Source organism: Felis catus, chromosome C2, assembly GCF_018350175.1.
Source record: "Felis catus isolate Fca126 chromosome C2, F.catus_Fca126_mat1.0, whole genome shotgun sequence".
Taxonomy (NCBI): Eukaryota; Metazoa; Chordata; class Mammalia; order Carnivora; family Felidae; genus Felis; species Felis catus.
The window spans coordinates 58,212,605-58,232,624 of NC_058376.1; the positions used below are offsets into that span (position 1 = coordinate 58,212,605).

The 20,020-nt window shown below is 42.8% G+C and overlaps 2 protein-coding genes across 7 annotated transcripts in view; both read left to right on the forward strand.

Annotated features, from left to right (window-relative positions):
• Positions 1–10,442, forward strand: part of PLCXD2 (phosphatidylinositol specific phospholipase C X domain containing 2) — a 50,048-nt gene extending 39,606 nt beyond the window's left edge. For all 5 annotated transcript variants that reach the window (XM_045036914.1, XM_019839700.3, XM_003991618.6 and 2 more), the window contains exon 5: positions 4,184–10,442. In XM_045036914.1, coding sequence (XP_044892849.1) covers positions 4,184–4,343 — 160 coding nt within the window. In that variant the 3' untranslated portion in view covers positions 4,344–10,442. The remainder of the gene's footprint in view (positions 1–4,183) is intronic.
• A 5,535-nt stretch (positions 10,443–15,977) lies between these two features.
• The window catches only part of PHLDB2 (pleckstrin homology like domain family B member 2), a 231,668-nt gene continuing 227,625 nt past the window's right edge, over positions 15,978–20,020 (forward strand). The window contains exons 1-2 of one of the 2 annotated variants that reach the window (XM_045036916.1): positions 15,978–16,232; positions 19,359–19,428. The gene's annotated coding sequence lies outside the window, so the exon portion shown is untranslated. The remainder of the gene's footprint in view (positions 16,233–19,358; positions 19,429–20,020) is intronic. The other variant, XM_045036924.1, reaches the window with a different exon arrangement.

Genomic DNA, 20,020 nt, shown 5'->3' on the forward strand with positions numbered 1-20,020 from the left:
GAAAGGAAGCCATGAAAAATACAGCCATTCTGACTGAATTTCTATGGTAGTTGCCCCTAGATTCTTAGAAACCTTGGACTCACACTGAAATCAACTGGAAAAAAGGTTATGCCGAAGCCCAAGGACAGAGCAGCCATGAGGCCATAGAAAGGGACACAGACTGAAATCAGAGGCCTGAGACTGAAACCTGACTTGGTCCCTCTTATGGGCTGAATTATGTGCCCTGGAAATTCATATGTTAGAGGCCCAGGCCCCAGTCTCTCAGAATGTGACTGTATTTGGAGGGTCTTTAAAGGAGTGATTAAGTTAAAATGAGGTCGTTAGAGTGGGCCCTAATCCAGTCGGACTGGTCTCCTTATAAGAAGAGGGAATTTGGACAGAGAGACTCCGGGGATGGGTGTGCTCAGAGAAAAGCTGACGTGAGGACACAGCAAGAAGGTGGCCATCTGCAAGCCACAGAGACAAGACTCAAACCAAACCTGTCAACATCTCAGTCTCAGACTCCAGCCTCCAGAACTGGGAGAACATACATTTTTGTTGTGTAAGCCACCCAGTCAGGCGTTTTCTATGGCAGCCCTAGCAAACTAAGGCTGTCTCTTAACAGGTGGCCTTGGACAAGTTTCCTGAGGTCTCTGATCTGTCCCTTTCTCGCCACTTAAAGAGGATTAACAATACTGCACAAAACTGTATTCACATGTAGACTCTTACGTGACAATGCCTACCACAGTGCCTGGCACAAAGTAGGCATGCCAACTCTACCTGTAGAGAAAGCCAGAAACGGAGAGGGCCAGCCTTGTTCCCAGTGGGCTTCAAAGGCAAAGGGAAGTTTCTAAGCAACTGCTCTGCTCGTGGGGCCTGGTGCTTCACAGGCCTATCAGCAGTATCTGGCTCACCCTTCTGCACTGATCCCCCCTTGGTAAATAAAGGCCAGGAGTTCAGAAAACAAAGCAGTTTTTCCTCACAATGAGTTCTACATTTTCCTGTCGTACGTAATCCTGGTTATTTGATCCCTGCCTTGAGGAAAGGTTGATACGAGCAACCTGAGGCTGACACAGAGCTCTTTGTCACCGGAGACCGCACATTTCCCACATTTCTCTGCTCAGGCTCCGGGGATCCCCTGTGGTTTGGCTCCGGCTGGAGTCACCTGGAGTTGCCACCAAGCCTTTAATTCTCATTTTCCCATGATGACCAGAAGATGGCGCCAGCATTACATACCTAAACACTGACTGGCAGATTATCATTATTTTTTAAAGTAAGCTCTACACCCCACGTGGGCTTGAACTCACGACCTCAAGATCAAGGGTTTCATGCTCTACCAACTGAGCCAGCCAGCTTCCCCTGACTAGTACATTTTAAAAAGAAGTCTTGAATGGATCAGGCTCAGGACTGCAGTGGCCTTCCTGTGGGCCACTGTATGTATTCCAAGCCTTTACCGCCAAGGGAAGACTTTTTGTGGCGCTTTGTTCTCGGCCTTCAAATATCTCTACCCTACACTCTACCATCTATGATTCCTTCTCTCGTGCCAAACACTTACATGGTGCTTACTATATCCCACGCGTAGTTCCAAGCACTTCACATGTATTACCTTATTTAATTCTTCAAAAATCTGTATGAAGTTAGTAGTATTATTATCCCCATTTTACAGGGGGATAGACTGAGGCGCAAAGAAATTAAATAAGTTGAGGTCAAGTTGAGGTTATTAAGTCTTCAGGAGCCCCAGTTAAAAATGTAATTACTCATGTGATCATGGTTGCTTAAATCCCAATTAGACTACTAATATAAAAATGCAAATTGACTTATGAGATGCGTTTTAGCCCCTGGCCAGTTATCAAGTCCACTGAGTGAGGGAAGCAACGCAGGACTGACCATCGTTGTCACGGTAAGAGGAAAAGAGAAAGGAAGGCAAAATGGTACCGAGGTCTCGATAAGGTTGTCGAGGAGACGGAGAGGTTAGGAAGGGAAGCTCTGAAAGAGAAAAGGAAAGGAGAAGATGACAACCAAGGATAGCGTCACCACAAGAGAAAGAAGTCCACTAAGATGAACTCATTTTCAATTTTTGCCTAGAGCAAATTCTTCCTAAAAAATCCCCAGTCCCTTAACCAAAACGTAAGCCACGGTTTTTGTCTTCCTCACGGTCTTCTCAGCTTATCAGGTATTCAGTGAGCTATTTTTCCCATGATGCAAAGCTATGAAGTTTCTGTACCGCCCATGATATTTCCATTTCCTGCTAATACAGAAGGCATCACATTAAATTGTTGTCATTTGTTTATGTCACTAAATTGTGAGCTGCTTTGGACAAAACATTCTGGCTATCACATAGAAAACCCTCAAATTGTACAATGTAACTCGCAGGCTGTGTTTGTGAGACCACTGAGTAAGCACTGGTCCATTAAGAAGCCACACATACTACTGGAGTAACTGTATATCCAGATGGGAAAGTGAACCCTGACCACCTCCTTCATACCATACATGAAAATTAGCTGGAGGTAGATCTTTGATCTAACAGGAAAGCTAAAACCATAAAGCTTATAGAAGAAAACAGGAAAATATTTTTGTGACTTGGGACTAGGCAAAAGTTTCCTGGATAGGTCACATAAATTATAAGAGAAAAATTGATGAGTTAGACTCCATTAAAATTAAGGAATTCAACTCACCAAAATATGCCACTGAGAAAATTAATAGGCAACATATGGGCAAGGATAAAATATCAAAAAGCATATCTGAGAAAATACTAGCATCTAGAATATATAAATAACTTCTACAGCTCAACAATTAAAAGAAAAAAAGGAATACGTAGAAGAATTGAACAAGAACTTCAAAAAGCAGACATACAAATGGCCAATAAGCACATTACAAACTGCTCAGCCTCATTCTTCATCAAAAGAATGCAAACGGAAACACTGTCATATATCTTTACATACCCACTAGAATAGCTAGAATTAAAAAGACTAATCGTGCCAATGTTGGTGAGGCTCTGAAGCAACCGGAAGTCTCATATTTTGTTGCTGGGAATATATAATGGAACGACCTCTTTGGGGAAAGATCTGGAAGTTTCTTATAAAACTAAATGTAAACCTCCCGTATAATAAAGCAATTTCAGGTGTTGGTACTTATCCAAAAGAAATGAAAATAAATGTTCACAAAAAGACTTAGATAAGAACATTCATAACAGTTTTATCCACAGTATCTAAAAACAAGTAGCTTCCCATTTATTCATCAATAAGAAAATGGATAAACAACCTACTGTATTCATGCAGTGGAATACTGCAGTGATTAAAAAGGAGAACAGACTACTGGCATATATAGCAACACAGATGAATCCAAAACCAGAATGCTTAGTCAAAGAACCTCACACAAAAAATACAGAGTGCTTGAACTTGCATGAAGTTCTAGAAGAGGCAAATTTAATCAATGGTGGCACAAAAGTTATGACAACTGTTGCCTCTGGGAGGATGGGGACAGGGATCGATGAGGAAGGTACATGCAGGAACCTTCTGGCGTGCTGGCAATGTTCTTTGTGTACCTTGACACGGGGTATGTATTATGTGTTTACATTTGTCACAACTCAACTAGGTTACATGTAAGATTTGTGCATTTTATTGGATGCAAGTTTATGTCAAAAGAGAAACAGATTAAAACAAATATTGAATCCTCCTTAATGAGATGCATACTGAGGCATTAGGGCATGTGTGTAGATGTGTGCAGTTGGAACTTGTCAAAAATGTAAGATGTTTTGATGGAAGGATAGAGTGGTGGGTCGATGGACAGTTATGTGGCAAGTGCTGTAAAATGTTAGTGCTGGAAGCTAGATGGTGGTTGCACTTACTATAAATTTCTTTCAGTGTTGCAATCAATATGTTTGAAATTTTTCATGTTAAAAATAATTAAAAAGCCTACCAAGAATTAGGTCTTGATCTTAGTCTTTCAAGGTCCCATTGACATGGCTGTCTCTTTGGTGCTTGCGGCAAATAATCTTGTCTTCCAGCGCAGAAACCTTGAAAGTACAGTTCTCTGTTGGAGTTGACATCACTCCATCCCTCAAAGAGATATAAAGCTTAAACAGATGGACTTCTGGGGGCTTGTGCTTTTATTGACATACTTTTGTTACATTAATGGAAACGTCTTATTTCTGTTTCTGAAAGAGTCCTTTTAAACTCTGCTTCCTGCTCTCTCTTCTGTGCAGGAATCTTCCTGCCATCCTGGACTGGGTGAAAACCCAGAAGCCCGGAGCCATGGGTGTCAACATCATCACATCGGACTTCGTGGACCTGGTGGACTTTGCCACTACTGTCATTGAATTGAACGACCTCCTACAGGAGGATAGAGCTTTGGCTAAATGCTGATTTGATTTTTTTTTTAATTTATTTAACTTAATGTTGACTTTGTTGATCCAGGCCAGAGTTCTGAAGGGTTTCCTGTTAGGATGGTCCCTGGGCAGTGATGGGGAAGTAGGAAGAGGAGGGTGTTTTCCCTTCTTCATAGGGCCATTTGGATTAAACTACAGAGATTTTAATTGCATTTTTCCCAAATGAGACTAAAACTTAAGTCCAAGGGAAGAAGCATATCTCATGTGATCAAGGTCAAGGTCTCCCCAGTGGCTCATGATGTTGGATGTAATATGGAAATGGAGTCTCCAGGTTCCATTGAGTGTCCCCTAATTGGCCCAGTTTCCTGTTTTCTTCCAGGATGTTGTATTTGAGCCTGTGAGGAGATGAATCAGAAAGGCATCCTTAGTCAAAGTAATGGCTCATTGCAGGTGTGGATGACCCTATGGGGTGGCCCTAACATCAACCCGAGGCTTTGAGGGGAAAAAGGGCCAAGCACCAGCTCTCTCTGGCATGTTGAATGTCACCACTTCTTCCCTGAGAGAGTAAGACTTCTTTATCACCAGGCTGTACCAGCCATAATCTGTTCTTCCATAGCTTATGCTTGGGAACTGGTCACCTTCATTCTTTAGATAAACAGTACGTACTGCCTTTGGTATCAGAAATGTGTTTCCCAGTTTTAAAACATTGATCCCTTTCTATTTCTATTGGCCCCTTCTTAAAAGTGAAAGGAACAGTGGTGGAAGATCCTTTCAGTGTGGGGCCCAACAGGAGATAGACATGCATGTTTGCTGCACGCCCGATTTCTTTGGTTTAAATCTGTAGCTTTCCCCAAAATGGCTGCCAGGTAAACTCCTGCATCATTTTGGCAAAGTCCTTTTTGAAGAGTGGGATCTTCGAGCCAGATCTTGGAATCGCATTTCCTTGTCGTCTGCCTAGGACTCGGTCTGTGCTGTGAGACACAACGCTCATGGAAGGCGCCTTGTCTGTGACACCGGGGAGGCAGACACAGGAAGCATGGGAAAGTGCAATGGATTTAAGGAGGAAGCTCCAAGTGGGTTGGGAGCTGTTCTGTAACTCCTTGAAAACAAGACTACCTCGGGGACGTTTAGGATGACTTGTGGGTCATCAAGTGAGAAATACCCAGCGTGGGAACTTTTCCAGTTTGTGTCTTGATTGTTCTCCTTTTTGCAGGTTGTTCTGAGCCTGCTAATCACCACTGCATGAGGGCTTTGAAACTCGAGGGGGGATTTTTTTTAATTGGTAAGAGGTACTTATCTATAAAGAGTCCTCTTGTGTTTTATTTATTTATTTATTTATCCACTTATTTATTTATAGATTAAGTATCTTCAGTGCTTCTTACCTCAAGAGCACTCACAAAGGAGCTTCCCGAACTCTTTTCACCCAGGCCCGATGCCGCCCTGATCTTTCTCCCTTCAATAGGACCGTGCGTTTCAGCACTGTGAGCGACCTCTGACTCAGCTACAGATATTCCCAGCTCCCCCAGTCATGCTGGGACAGTGTTCATGCGTGGGTGTGGTCCAGACTTGAGAAGCCACTGCCAGGCCACGCACTGGGTCAGAAGATACAATGGGTCATGAAGAACTCTCAGTTCTTGAGGAAGACTCTCCAGTAGAAGGTTGAAAAGGAAGGAGCTGGAAAGAAAACTGGGCATGGAGTGTGTACATACTGAGGCTCCTCAGGACTGTCTGAGGATCCCTAAGGAAATGTCAGCATCTGGATTCTTAAGGAGGAAAGATAAACGTGGAATCCTGGATGGATGTGTGTCTGTGTGAAGACCGTTAGGCCACCCCCCCGGGAGCTTCCCATTTCTATTCTTCCATGCTCACAGCTGGATCTTACATGTCTCCTGCAATGGCGGGTATCCGGGGTGAGCTACCAAAAGCACACCCCCAAATCTTGGTCTTCCAGCCTCTACTGTCTGTAAAATAATTTAATCCCTGACCTCCAGCTTCTGCAGTTTGAGGAGGGCCACAACACAAATGCCTCCGGGAAAATCTGGTCTAACTTTTCCTGTTCTTGCATTTGAGCCCCCTCTCCAAAGAGGTTCCTGGGGTTGTATCATCAAATTTTGGGGGGCCTTCTCTGGGAAGGGGTAAGAAAAGAAGTGCCCTCACTTTCTCAATTTTTCTTCAATTCTAATATTAAACCCCAGTGACAAGCTCTGAAATTCCTGGCCACCCCTCAGGGTTTTATTTGTGGTCTCATTGTTTCAGTTGGTCTTCTTTTTAACTCTTGGTCAATTGCTAGGGACTAGGTCATTTCCCCTCTTTTAACCCTTTGTTACTTGGCAAAGAGATCAGGAGGCAAGAGGAGAATTATTCTGCTCTGTTTTATTTGAGCCTCAGCTTTGTCCAGGTGCTTGGTGCTACGAGGCCAGGTGTGTTGGCAGGGTGTCTACAGAGGATGCCAGTGACACCCAAGGGCTGCTGACTGTTCAGTGAAATGTTTACTTGATTTTTGTTCCTTTCGTCTTAAGATACATAACTGCACTTCACTTGGGTTGTAACACTGAAGTGCACCTCAGTGTTTGCATAGTAAGAGGAAAGACATCAAGCGTGACACAGAAGCACAGAAAATGGTCCTAAGGTCGTGTGCATGGAGTCCTACTCTATGTGGCAAATGCAGGTGTTCACTCCTTCATACTGATTTGGGTTGCCAGCCTGGCTTGCATTTTGAAATTCTACACAAGAGTTCTGGGAGATAGGAGGATTATTGGCAGTTCGCCCTTGATAAACACCTTGACTTGGCAGAATCTCTGCTCCAGGAAAAAGTTGTTCGATATAATGCAAAGGATATATGCATTCTGCTCTTGGACATGAGGCCAAGCAGAAGACTCAGTGACGGGACAGAGGGAGAGGAGACTTTAGTTCTATGACTCATTCTACAACTGCCAACAATAAAAATGGTTGACCCAACCGCATCATTCACTCTCACGAGATCAAACAAGCCCACCATACTTACTCAGAATTAACTTCAAGATCAACGAAAAAGCTACTTGATTGAGCCAAAGAGGGCTTTAGTTTCATAGGATTTGGGGCCATAGTTATTCTGAAATGTAGGCCATAGTGATTCTGAAATGGTAACTCCAAATGGTTTTTCATGAACTCCCTCGACCATTTGCCACATTTCCATGGCTTTGTGGCAAAGGGGACAATCACAGGTTTCGGTTAGATTGGAGCAATGTTTAAAGGGTTGAACTTGGAGCCTATTAGAGATACCACTGTGGTTTCATGGGCAGAAAAGATATCTTTAGGATTAGAGAGAGAAGTCCAGATGGAATTGATGGAAGGGAATGATAAATTATTGAGGATTAATTTTTAAATTATTGACAGACCTAAGGGTGTCATGCCCCCCCCAAAATGATATATATGCTGTATTAGACTCTCTAGTAATTTATTTTCCTTAACAGTGAGACCAGACCCCTGAATTCTTGAAAATAGTTGAGCCACAGTCCAAACCCAGGATTTTTACATAGACTCAAAAGCACAAGATCTGAGCCCAGGTCATGACCAAGGTTAAGAATCCTGGCTCTCCTTTCATGACCTCATATTCACATCACAAAGGTTATGTTTCTGTTCAAGAAGACAATGAAGTGGAGCCTTCTAGAATTAAATGCAGTTTTGTGGTGTGTCAGGATTTTCTGTTTCTGTTTTTCTGAATCCTGCCATAAGAAAGTGCTCCCCAAAGAGACATCATTACAACCTGGCGAGAAAGCTTAGTGCTAAGCTAAAGGTGGAGAAACAGAAGAGATTACGACGGAAATGAAACGATTTCTTTTCGTGGACGCAGTAGGGCTACACAAATTCAGGCCGTCTTACAGAATGAATTCATGGCCCAGTTGAAGTTTTTGGAATGTTCTTTATTGGCTGACTGCAGATTTTTATTGTTAGGTTCTGGGAAATGGAACGGCCTAATGAGTGGGGCACAGCCATGAGACTTCTCTCTCGTGGCTGAGCAAGTAAGCAACCCTGTGCTAAATCCACCTCGGTTCCTTAATCTGGAATAAAGATGTTTTCGGGTACCTTAGTGATGTTCTGCAAACCTTGGTCAACTAGCTCCCCAAAATGTCAGGTCCCTTATGATTAAATTAAATGCCTTATACTCAGGGGGCGAGGTGTGCAGTTATGGTAATTCTTCCTCGTGTGGCGTGTGTGAAGAAATGCTTTTTGGGTTCATTTCTCAAAAGTGTGGTCTAGGACGACAGCTGGTGCAACAGTGGCACCGTAGTGATCCATATAGTGAGATGAATACAGCTGAATGAAATCTGCCGACACACTTGAGTTCCCAAGAGGGGCTTTCCTAAATGCATGCTAAGCAGTCATGTTATGCCAAAAGGAAATGCACAGAAATTGATCACGTCAAATGTCCATACGAACAGGAAGTTTGTTCTGTGTGGCATAGAGCATGGTTGTCCCTCTCAATTCCACTAACTTTGCAGTAGTCCTCGGCCCTCGGCCTCAGACTGCTTCCTAGTGTTTGCCATCATGGCTTTGTCACTCAGAAATGTTGCCTTGGGACACACAGGAGTGAATTGATTAGGTGATAAGTGATTTAGCTGGAAACTTCACCCTAACTCCAAATGGTAATGAACAGCTCTTTACTCTCCCAAGAGACTTACTATCTTCTTACCTTCTGGCTTCCCCAGCTTCCTAGGAGAAATAGTGACACGAAAGGTACTATATTGCTGAACTGGCCCTTAACCTGGAAGAATACAGTACAAAATGCTATTGGTGGTGTTGAAATAGCACAGTCTTAAATGCTCAGAAAATATTCTAAGATAACTCTTTCTATCCTGCAGTGGATACAGTGTTCTGGTCTTTTCTCCAACGACACTTATTCTTAGTACTTTTCAAACTCCTTTCTAAGCCACATAGTTTGGATAAAATATTTTTCTTCTCTTTGCTGGGAATCCAATCCCACAATCTTGAGATAACCTCAATAGTCTAGAGGCATTTTCCTTCTCATTCCTTCTGATCTGCACAGAATACCACTCTCTCCTCTCCTCTTGGCCATCCTTGATCATCTGCTGATTACTGTTAATAAGAGAATACCGGTGAAATTCATCCAAATAGACACACACATTCAATGGGGCCCAAGCCCACTCCTGTCACAGTGGTTTTTATTGCTCCTTACTGGTCCCAAATGCGTAATTCTGACCCCGACACACACATGTGTGCGTGCATGCATGTGTGCGTGCACACACACACACACACACACACACACAATCTGGTTGGGGCCCAGAACTTGGGGCCAATACTTCATTCAAATCGCAGGGGCATGCTCACAAGCTTGGAGCCCAATGAGAAGCACAGCACTTTGAAGTCAGATAGGCCTTCCGTTGCTTTGTATATTTGCAGTTTAACATATGTTACTGCTTTATAGCACTAGTAGCACTTCAGTCATGAATCTGTAGTATCAACATGATTAATCTTAGAACATATTCTAGGCACGGCGGTACCTTGCTGCTATTATACTTACTAGTTTGCACCCCTATGTTAATAAGCGTCACATACAGACTGTGTAGGCAGTGTTTGTATTGTGTATATGCCAACTGTTATACTTAACCTCGCCGATCAGCAATTAGAAAATACAGAGGTTGTCATAGTGAAAATAAGTCTTGGTCAATTCAGATATGATATGTGAATCTGATAAATACTCTGTTAGATATTCTGTTTGTCCTCTATGCTTGTTTTATATTACCGTGCATGCTGTTTGCTAAGTTAAGTAACAAAAAATAATAAAATCAGAATAGTAAATTGTACCAATTTTAAGGTTAGAGTTAAGTTTGGTACTTAACTTATATGCTGCTTGGTACTCTGAAATGTATTTTGTGGCTTAATTATCTTATTCACACACGTTTCACTTGGCTTCTTCCCTCCGAGGAAATAATTGTTCAAATATATCTCTCCTTCTTTCTTGTAACCTGGATTATTCTGCTTAATTCAACCTAAAACATTGTAAAGCCAGATTACCTCATTTTAACTGTGAAAAAACAATTTAATAGGTATGATGACATTATGTCTTTTCTTGTATTTTATTTGAACGACCTAAATAGGCTTAAACCTAATAATAAATATAAAGCTTTAGCAGGCATGTTTCCTTGTTTCTCTGTACATTTTATTGTTGGCCCACTTCTGATCTTTTTTTTTTAAGGTTATAGACCCAGTGTCAATCAAATATCTTAGTATACGACTTTGGATGAAGACATATTGGAATCCGCTGACCACACCTGCAGTCCCCAAGATGAGCCGTGCACGAAATGTGTACCCAATCTTGTCACCCATCCTTTTCTAAGCTTTGCCCTCAGCACTTCAACCATTTCTGCTAGGCTTGGGCCAGGTCCTGCATCCTTATTCTCACCTGACCACCATGGTGAGCCCATGTTACTCTGAGTGATTGCCAAGCACCGAGATAAAACAATGCAGAGATTAGAGTGGGCGTCCAATCTGTTGGCAAGGAAGATTCCAATATTTTCTTCATTCCTAATTCTTTTTAGTAGAATGCCTGAGCCCACTTAATTTCAGTGACTTTCTCTTTTTGCCCTATGCCCTGCAAAAATAATGGGCTCTGGTGAAACACCTGTGTATGAATTTAGCAGAGATGAAGTTAATTCTAAGTAATCATTCATTTCACATAGTGCAGCAGCAAATTAGGGACGATTCTACTTCTGTTCAAGTTAACATAGCAATCGAAGAACACATCATAGATTTTTCACCTGTACTTTTAGTCATGGTTAGTAAATCTACCATATGGTCTTTTTTTTTTTAATTTTTTTTAATGTTTATTTATTTTTGAGACAGAGCATGAATGGGGGAGGGTCAGAGAGAGAGGGAGACACAGAATCCGAAGCAGGCTCCAGGCTCTGAGCTGTCAGCACAGAGCCCGACATGGGGCTCCAACTCACGGACCGTGAGATCATGACCTGAGCCGAAGTTGGACGCTTAACCGACTGAGCCACCCAGGCACCCCTACCATATGGTCTTCTGATGGGCTTTCATAAGCACCACTTTCAGTCATCCCCATTGGCTTTTAGTAGAAAATGGCATGATGGAGATAGGTCTGAGTCCCAACATCCACATGGTGTATTTGCAAAGACTACTGCCTCAATTTCTGAACACACACTTGGGTTGAAACATTGCCTCTGTGAAAATGGAGCGCGTATATTATGTACAAATTAATTTTTCATAGTACAACTAGCTTATGAACATTCTATTGAGTACAGGAGCTGGGGCAACAGGCATTTCAGAGACGCATAGCCCTGTGTTTCTATCCCGGCTCTATCACATCCCGACTGTATAACTCTAAACAAAACTAACATCTCTAAATATACAGGATATAGGACTACTAATACCTGCTCTGATGGGTTTTTGAGAAGTCTACATAAGACACTATACAGAAAACATTTCAGCACAGAGCCTGGCACACAGTAAACTCTCAAGAGTAGTTAGTCTTAGTATTGGGGGTGGTGACTTTGCACCCACCCCCTCCAAAGAGTACCTGGCACAATCCCTTCAACATGGTTGACTACTAACTCTTGTGTCATTGCTAATGACTTAGCAGGAGCTAATTAATAAGAAGGAAAGCAGATAAATTCAGAGAGTGAAAGAGAAAGTTGCACAATCACTGGACTATCTGTGCACTGCTCTGAGAGTGAGTAGGGTTCCCACCACTGGAGGTGTGCCAGATGATGCGAGGGGGACGATGGCCATAGCTTTGAATAGAATTTATATCGTCAATCCCTTAATCATCCTGATTAGTGGAGAGGAAAGTCTCAGCTTAGTGACGAAAACTCTCTAACCCTTGTTTTTCTAGCAAAAACAACAACCCCCAAAAGGCCAGTAATGTCCAGCTAGCATTTAATATAATTTTGTGTGCATTTTCTTTCTTTTATGGTTACCTTCTCTCTATGGCAAGTGATACTGGGTTTTTCAACAATGATATAAAATTTCCTTAAGTTTTTAAAAAAATTCCACTGTGAAGCTATGGGAATGGCCTTTGTTTATGATCCTTTCCAGGCTGAAAACCACCATAGTTGATTCCACTGCACGCTTTTGTCAAGAATTGGGTTTTGGCCATGCTCTTTTCAAACATCCTTAACTAAGTAAATAAGTATATAAACAGAGTGCTATTTCAGCTAGAAAACCACCTCTTCTTTCATAAGGAGACTCTCAATGTCTCCTGTAGAAGTCTGTGCTCAGTCCATGCTCTCTCTCCGTGCCATCCAGTGTGGCAGGAGAAAGATGCCTGAGTCACTTAGTCCTACGGATGGCTGCGCTGGAGATACGTGCGATGCAGAGACCAGACCCTGCTTCTTTGACTTGGAAAGTGAGTCCTCTTCTGTGAATCCCTGAGGTTAGAATGCCTGAATGCTCTGGATTTTTGTTGTTTTTTTTTTTTTCTCCCCAAAGGAATTCTTGATCAGCAGTATGTTTTTTTGTTTATCCCTCTGCAAATCTGCTCACTGTGACTGAAGGATTGTTATTATCTTTAAGACTTGAAACCTTTCATTCTCAGAGAGGGTAGAAGGTTGCAAGGGAGGAACAGTGTCCAAAGCCCATGTGCCTCAAACCTCACCCAGGATGGCCTGGGCAAGTGCCAGTTAAACAAAAGTGCTAGTCAGACCAGGGTGTTTGCACAGCTGGGCAGTGTTTTTGGAAAGCATGGGTGGGGAAAGGGGACACAGAATTGTCAGCCTCTGTCCAGTAGCATCATGCAACTGAGAGAAGCCTTAGGCAAGCAGATGGCTTTAATCTAAGGGGCCTGGTGTCTAAAGAATGGGACTTATCCTGTGGAGAAAGGCCCTAAGAAGCAGAGCTCTTATTGCAAAAGAAGGCCACCGAAAGCTATTCTTTGTTTAACCTCTCTGCTTTGTGGCCTAAAGACTTTCCTGCTTTGACGCTTAATGGGTGTTTGCTCAATCTGGGCCCAGGAGTCTCATTTGTAGGCCTCCATGAAGTATAAATGGATCTGGAAGAAGACATTAGACTGCCTTTTGCAAAAGCTCCCCCCTTCCCCAACAACCTTGCAGGTTTAGAACTAACCTGCCACACCTCAGAGGGTTCAGTGGTCTATTTCATTGGTGCCAGAATGCCCTGACATGACATACAAAATTTTGGAACTGGAGTGCCTGGGTGGTTCAGTCAGTTGAGTGTCCTACTCTTGATTTCAGCTGAGGTCATGATCTCACAGTCATGGGATTGGGCCCCACATTGGGTTCCACGTGGGGCATGGAGCCTGCTTGGGATTCTCTCTCTCTCTCTCTCTCTCTCTCTCTCTCTCTCATCTCTATCTCTTTCTCTCTCCCCATGCACCCCTGCCCCTCTTCCCCCTCTGCTCTCTCTCTCTCTTTCTCAAAAAAGTAAAAAATAATTTGAAACTATGAACTATGAGCACATCTTTCTAATAGAGAATCCATAGCTCTCATCAGACTCTGAAAGGAATCTATGATTCTAAGAAATTTACATACCGCTGTCTTTCAAATATTTGTGAGAATTAACTATCATTTCAAGGTTGTTAAGCAAGCAAAGATGGCTGACATAGGCTAGCTCTAGAAGATTTTGGTCTTTCCTATTTAAAAAATGAACTAAATTAAGACATATGAATTTGTTGATTATGGATGCTCTCTTTCAAGAGGTAAGTTTGGATAAAAGAAGATAAAAAGGAAAGACTAAGAAAGTCCAAAAGACCCTAAAGAATGAGAGTCAGAAGGGCTCTACCAAGAGAGGGCAGTGGGAGATGGAAGAAACCAGGCACAGGAGCAGATATGGAGGCATGGCTGGGTATCCCACACGAGTCCAAACAACACATTTCAGAAGGAGGTGGACAGATTGGAGCCTTTTCAGAGAAAGGCAGCTAGGAGGGTGAAGGGTCTAGAAGTGGTGTCAGTGAGAACTGGGGATGTTGTGTTTAGAAAAGACTGAGAAAGGGGAGCCTGGGTGGCTCAATCGGTTAAGCATCTGACTCTTGATATCAGCTCAGGTGATAATCTCACAATTCAAGAGTTCCAGCCCCACACTTGGGATTCATTCTCTCTACCTCTCTGAGCCTCCCTTGCTCTCTCTCTCATAATAAATAAAATTACAAAAAATAAATTAAAAAAGACTAAGAGAAACATGATGGGGATATCTTCAATTATTTTTGAATTGTTGTATGAGATATTAGGATCTTATGAATTTAATTTTTTTAATTTTTTTTAAGTTTACCTATTTTTGAGAGAGAGAGAAAGAGAACACAAGTGAGGGAGAGACAGAGAGAAAGAGGGAAACACTGGACCTGAAACAGGCTCCAGGCTCCACGCTGTCAGCACAGAGCCTGATGTGGGGCTTGAAACCATGAACCATGAGATCATGACCTGAGCCACAGTTGGACGTTTAACCGAGAATCTTATGAATTTAGACATAAAAGGGACCAAAGAACATTTGTCCAGGTGCTAATATTACAAGAGAGAAAACTAAAAGCCAGAGATAAATGACTGGTCTAAGGCAGTGCTGGAACTGGTCTCTGAGTCTCCTCCCAGGGTCCTTCCCCATCATTTGCAACTGCCCCCCTGAGTGCCTGATGTTCAAAGAGGAACTAGACCCATGAGTTGTTTCGAGAAGGTAGAGCTCACCATCAGGCAGAATATTTCTGGTTCTCCCAGTTTTCTATTGCTGCTATAAGTCATCACAAGCTCAGTGGCTTACAGCAACACAATACAAATGTATTACCTTTCAAGTCTACAGTCAGAGGTCTAAAATGGGCCAGCAGGGCAGTGTTCTTTCTGGGGGTTCTAGAGGAAAACTCATTTCCTTGCCTTTTCAGCTTCTAAAAGCCACCTTCTTTGGCCAGGGGCCCTTCCTGACTTCTTCAAAGCCAGTAGCGTGGCATCTTCAATCTCTCTCTCTGACTCCACTCCTGTCACCACGTCTCTTGATCCTAGCATCTTCTGAGGCACCCTGTGATATACTGGGCCCACATGGACAACCCAAGATAATCAATCTCCATTTCCAAATTCTTAACTCGATCCATCTACAGAGTCCCTTTTACCACGAAAGGTGACATATTCACAGGTTCTAAGAATTCAGACATAGACATCTTTGGGGCCTCTTCAGTCTACCACAGAGTACTATGGAAAGTGTATGGACATTGGACATTGGTACTGGTTTTAGAATAGTGAGTTCGAATCCTGATTTAAGCACCTACTCATTGCATGACTATTACCCCTTTGAGCTTCTGTTCCCTCATCTATAAAATAGGAATAAAATTTCAAGGTTCAAGTAAGTGGCAGCCATATTTGTTCAAGGAATTTCCAAATGATTCTCACCAGACAGGAATTCAATAGAAGAAATTCTATTAAATGAGAGATTTGTTAAAATGACTCTGAAATTGCATTCTGAGATTGCTACAGGAAAAAGAAGTGAAATAAAAGGTATTTTTCTCCCATATATACCTGTCTACTTCACAGATCCTGTTGAAAGACCACTGCTTTTCTGGATAGTCAATCGCTAACAAATCTGCTTTCTTCCCCTGCAGTGCTGCTATCTGATTCTGTCATCCAGATCGCTGATTGGGCTTGAGCAGGACTGAGAGCCTGGACTGGTCTGTAGTGATTGGCCAGACCAGGCAGCTGAAACCAGCACAGGTTCCCTCCTTCACATCTGTCAACATACCTGCTTGCAAGCAAGTTGCAGCTCGTGACCACTGTCCGCAGGGGTCAGTGAAAGCGGGAAAGGAAATGGAGGGGAACACCTTGATTTTGTGCTTGAGAAAAAGTGAAATCCTGTGTTGATGCTTCTTACCATCGTCCCAAACTCTTCGGCCAGGATTGGAACAGTCGTGGGACACCACTGCTGAGTCAGGAAGGAAGTTGAGAGAAGAGTCCAGATTCCAAAAGCAGCAATCAAGGTAGGCAATCTGTCTGGTCATGGGCCTTTCTCTCAAGATCACAAAACAGGCATTTTGCCCAGCCTTGTAGCCAGAGAGTCTCTGATGATGGTCTACTGAAGGAGATGTGTTAGTTGTGGGTGCATGTTGAGAGAATTCAATCATTCGTCCACCAACGTGTTCTGCAAAGTGGGTTGTATTTTTCTTCCATCTTCTTTCCCTTTTGAAAATTGTTGTGTTTCCTCTACATATTTCAAAGGTTTAGAAAGTTTTCTATCTTTCGTCATAAAAATTGTATTTGTGATTTCATGAAATTCTTCCATTAGTTATGACTCTTCAAACATGGTTTTGTTCCAGATTTTGCTGGCATAAGTTCTTTCCACTTTCAAGATATACCAGGACAGTTTGCATTATAAATCTGAGGAACACACTGTCTATGCAAAAAGCTTTCGAACTCGAGCGATAGGATTTCCCAGAAAGCCATGTGCATTATTCGGCTCTGGAACCTAAGGAGTTAAAAGTCTTCAAATTGCTGGAGCAGAATCAAGTCTGTTTACCTAAGCTTATCACCCAGGCTGGCCAGGTCAATCATTTACTGACGAAAGGCTGTTTCCTAACTTTGACAGAAGACCGCTAAAGCCCATGCCTATCTCTATAGAAGAGACACAAGGCAATGTAGAAGATAACTGTTCTCTGCAGTGATAGCTGACCAGAGACATGTTTATCCTACACAGAGTAGTAAATGCCACAGGCTCCTTCCTAGCTCAACAATAAATGAACACGAACGAGACTCATGAACAAACTGAATACCTGATGTCACCTCAGGCATAAGAGCTTGTGATTTTGAAGAAGCTTCCCTTACTTCTGGAGGTCTAGAGAGAAAAAATTGACTATAGAACAAGTTAGCAAGTGATTCTTGAGGGGGGATAAGATTATTAAGTAATCACCAAAAAACATGGAATTTTTCTTTCAAGTCTACACATTCCAAAAATATGTTATTTTAAATAAACATTTAGATCGGAATACAACCCCTCCAGAAATGTTGTCATATTGTTACCCATATACTTGTCAGGTCTGCGCAATGGTTCCTAGCTCTTCCACTTTTAGAAGTATGGTGAAAGAGAAGCCCTATTTTTCTGAACTCCCTTTAGGAGAGGGATCGGGCAATTTATTCAACAAGGTAATGTTTGACAGTATTTTTGTCAATCATTTATGGAACTGCAGTGAATCCCCTTTGGTGCGGTTTGTGGCCGGAATTTTTATGTGGCTCGGGAAGTTAACTAGATGCAGGAGTGTAAGCCACTGCAGAGGGTGGCCTGGACACAAATCCCATGTGTGATTTGGGCTGAGTCTGTGGCTAACTCCCAGGAATGTGGTGAAGAATTATGGTAACTGATACATTTCTGTGAAGATATTAACTCTGTAAAATGTTAAGTGTGTGCCTGGCTGGTTTCCAGAGAACGTTTGTAGATAATGCATGTGATGGAGGTGGTTTGGAACTGGGGAAAGTGTGCCAGAGCATTCCAATGCATTGGCCAGATTTACCCATAATCCCTTAGGCTGCCTTAGAAACAGATAGGTCTTACCTGTCCTTTCTCTGCAGCATCTGGAATAGGCCAAAACACTGGTGGCCCTTGAGAATATATCCAGCTTTTCTTCCCATTTCATGCATATTGGATATTAGGTAGGGGGAGGTTATTCTCGGGGTTGACTAAACTAGATAGACAGTATTAGTCCTTTTACAAGTCAGGAAATGAGAACTCAGAAGTTAATTCAATGTTTATTTATTTTTGAGAGAGAGAGAGAATATGTGGGAGAGGGGCAGAAGAGAGGGGGACAGAGGATCCAAAGTGAGCAGTTAGCCTGACATGGGGCCTGACCCACAAACTGTGAGATCATGACCTGGGCCGAAGTCAGACGCTCATCCGACTGAGCCACCCAGGTGTCCTGAACCCAGAAGTTAATTAATTTGCCCATGTTTACTCAGTCATAAGCTGAGCCAGGATTCTACCAAATCCTGCCTCATTCCTTATCCAATGCTTTTCCAAGGCAGTCGTGGAGTTAAGCACATGCAGGAACATAAATTGTGGGTGTGTGGGTGTTGAGAGGGCAGTCACCTAGGAAAGCAAGGCTGACTAACAAAGCCAGAGGTTTTCCACTGGCCCTTGGATGTGCCATGCTCGAGGGCAGCTGGGTACCACTATTACCAAAATGGCAGCATGGACTAGACTAGACCTTCTGCAAGAGCAAGTAAAGAGAACAATGGGCTGGGGGCAGAGGGAAGTGTTCCCAGTCCCAGGAGTGACAGTCACTGCAGTCTTTCCAGTCCCGGATATTTCTTTTTTTTCCCCCCCTTTCTTTCATTCTTTCTTTCTTTTAATGTTTATTTATTTTTGAGAGGGAGAGACAGAGACAGAGTGCGAGTGGGGGAGGGGCAGAGAGCGAGGGAGACACAGAAACTAAAGAGGCTCCAGGCTCTGAGCTGTCAGCACAGAGCCCGACGCAGGGCTCAACTCATGGACCGTGAGATCGTGACATGAGCCGAAGTCGGCCGCCCAACCGACTGAGCCACCCAGGTGCCCCCAGTCCTGGATATTTCTTAAGTAAACCGAGGGAATTTTCAGGCTAGATCTCTGCCCCTTTCTATTCCAGAGACTCAAACACATGAGCCCCAACTTAAGTACAACATTTGAACTATTTCCAGGGAAACAAATGACACCATTCCAGTCCTTCTCTGGGAACGAAAATTAATAATTACAATTTCACTTCACCTTAGCTAATCTCTACTCATCTAAATCCAAGGGATTTGGGCAGAAAGAGGCTTAAAGCAAGAGGAACCTTCAACAATCTATCATATGGAGGTTCCCAGTATCTGCAGCCCAGAGAGGCCCATGTCAGCTTGGAGTCCAAATGGCTTACAGCTGTCACTCAAGCAGTGAACCAGTAAGGCACAGCAGCAAATCTCCCTTTTCTCCCAACCTCCATTTTGCTTTTGTTTGGATACATCCTAAAACTTCCATTAGCTGTCTGGCAGAAATTCCAAAGCAGCCACAATTCCTGAGCATTTACAAGATCAAGATAAAGAAGTGCCATCGTGAAATGTGGTTGGCTGAATATCTTTGAACAAAGAATTTTTTCTTTTTCCAGACCCACCTCATACTTAAGCGTGTGATAGCAAAGGCATTACAAATAGAGATCGCATTGCCAAGGCCGCTGAGTAAGTACCCTTTCCTGATGCAGCTGACCCCATAAGAATTGTATTCACATGCTATCATTTTTGCTAACTAAAACATTAGGATAAAGAGGAAAAGTTGAAGCTGAAATATGAGGACGCATAACAACATTTCACCTTTAACCAGTGCCTATGACGTGCAGGAAATGAACTCCTGCCTTTTTATCTACCTTTTAAAAAATCTAATCCTTATAAGAAACTTACGCAATTTGCTCAGTTCTCGTATATTGGACAGGTAGTAAGATGAGGTGAAATTTGAGTTGCGGTCTGCCTGGCCAAAACCCATGTTCTTTGGCACTCTGTTTTGGGAAAAATACTCAGCAGTGTCTATACTATTTGTATTCTAAGGGTAAAAGAGTACGGAGTCCTTTGTAAATTATTAGCTTGGATCCTCAGGGCACATATTTATGACTCCCTCAGCCAGGCATTCTTGATCCCATACAGGCATAACACTCAACATCACAGTGGTTTTCCTCTCCTCCAGGAAAGTAACAAGAAAACACACACACACACACACACACACACACACACACACAATTGCCCTTACATCAGTTTTTCCATCCCTTTCTGAAACTGT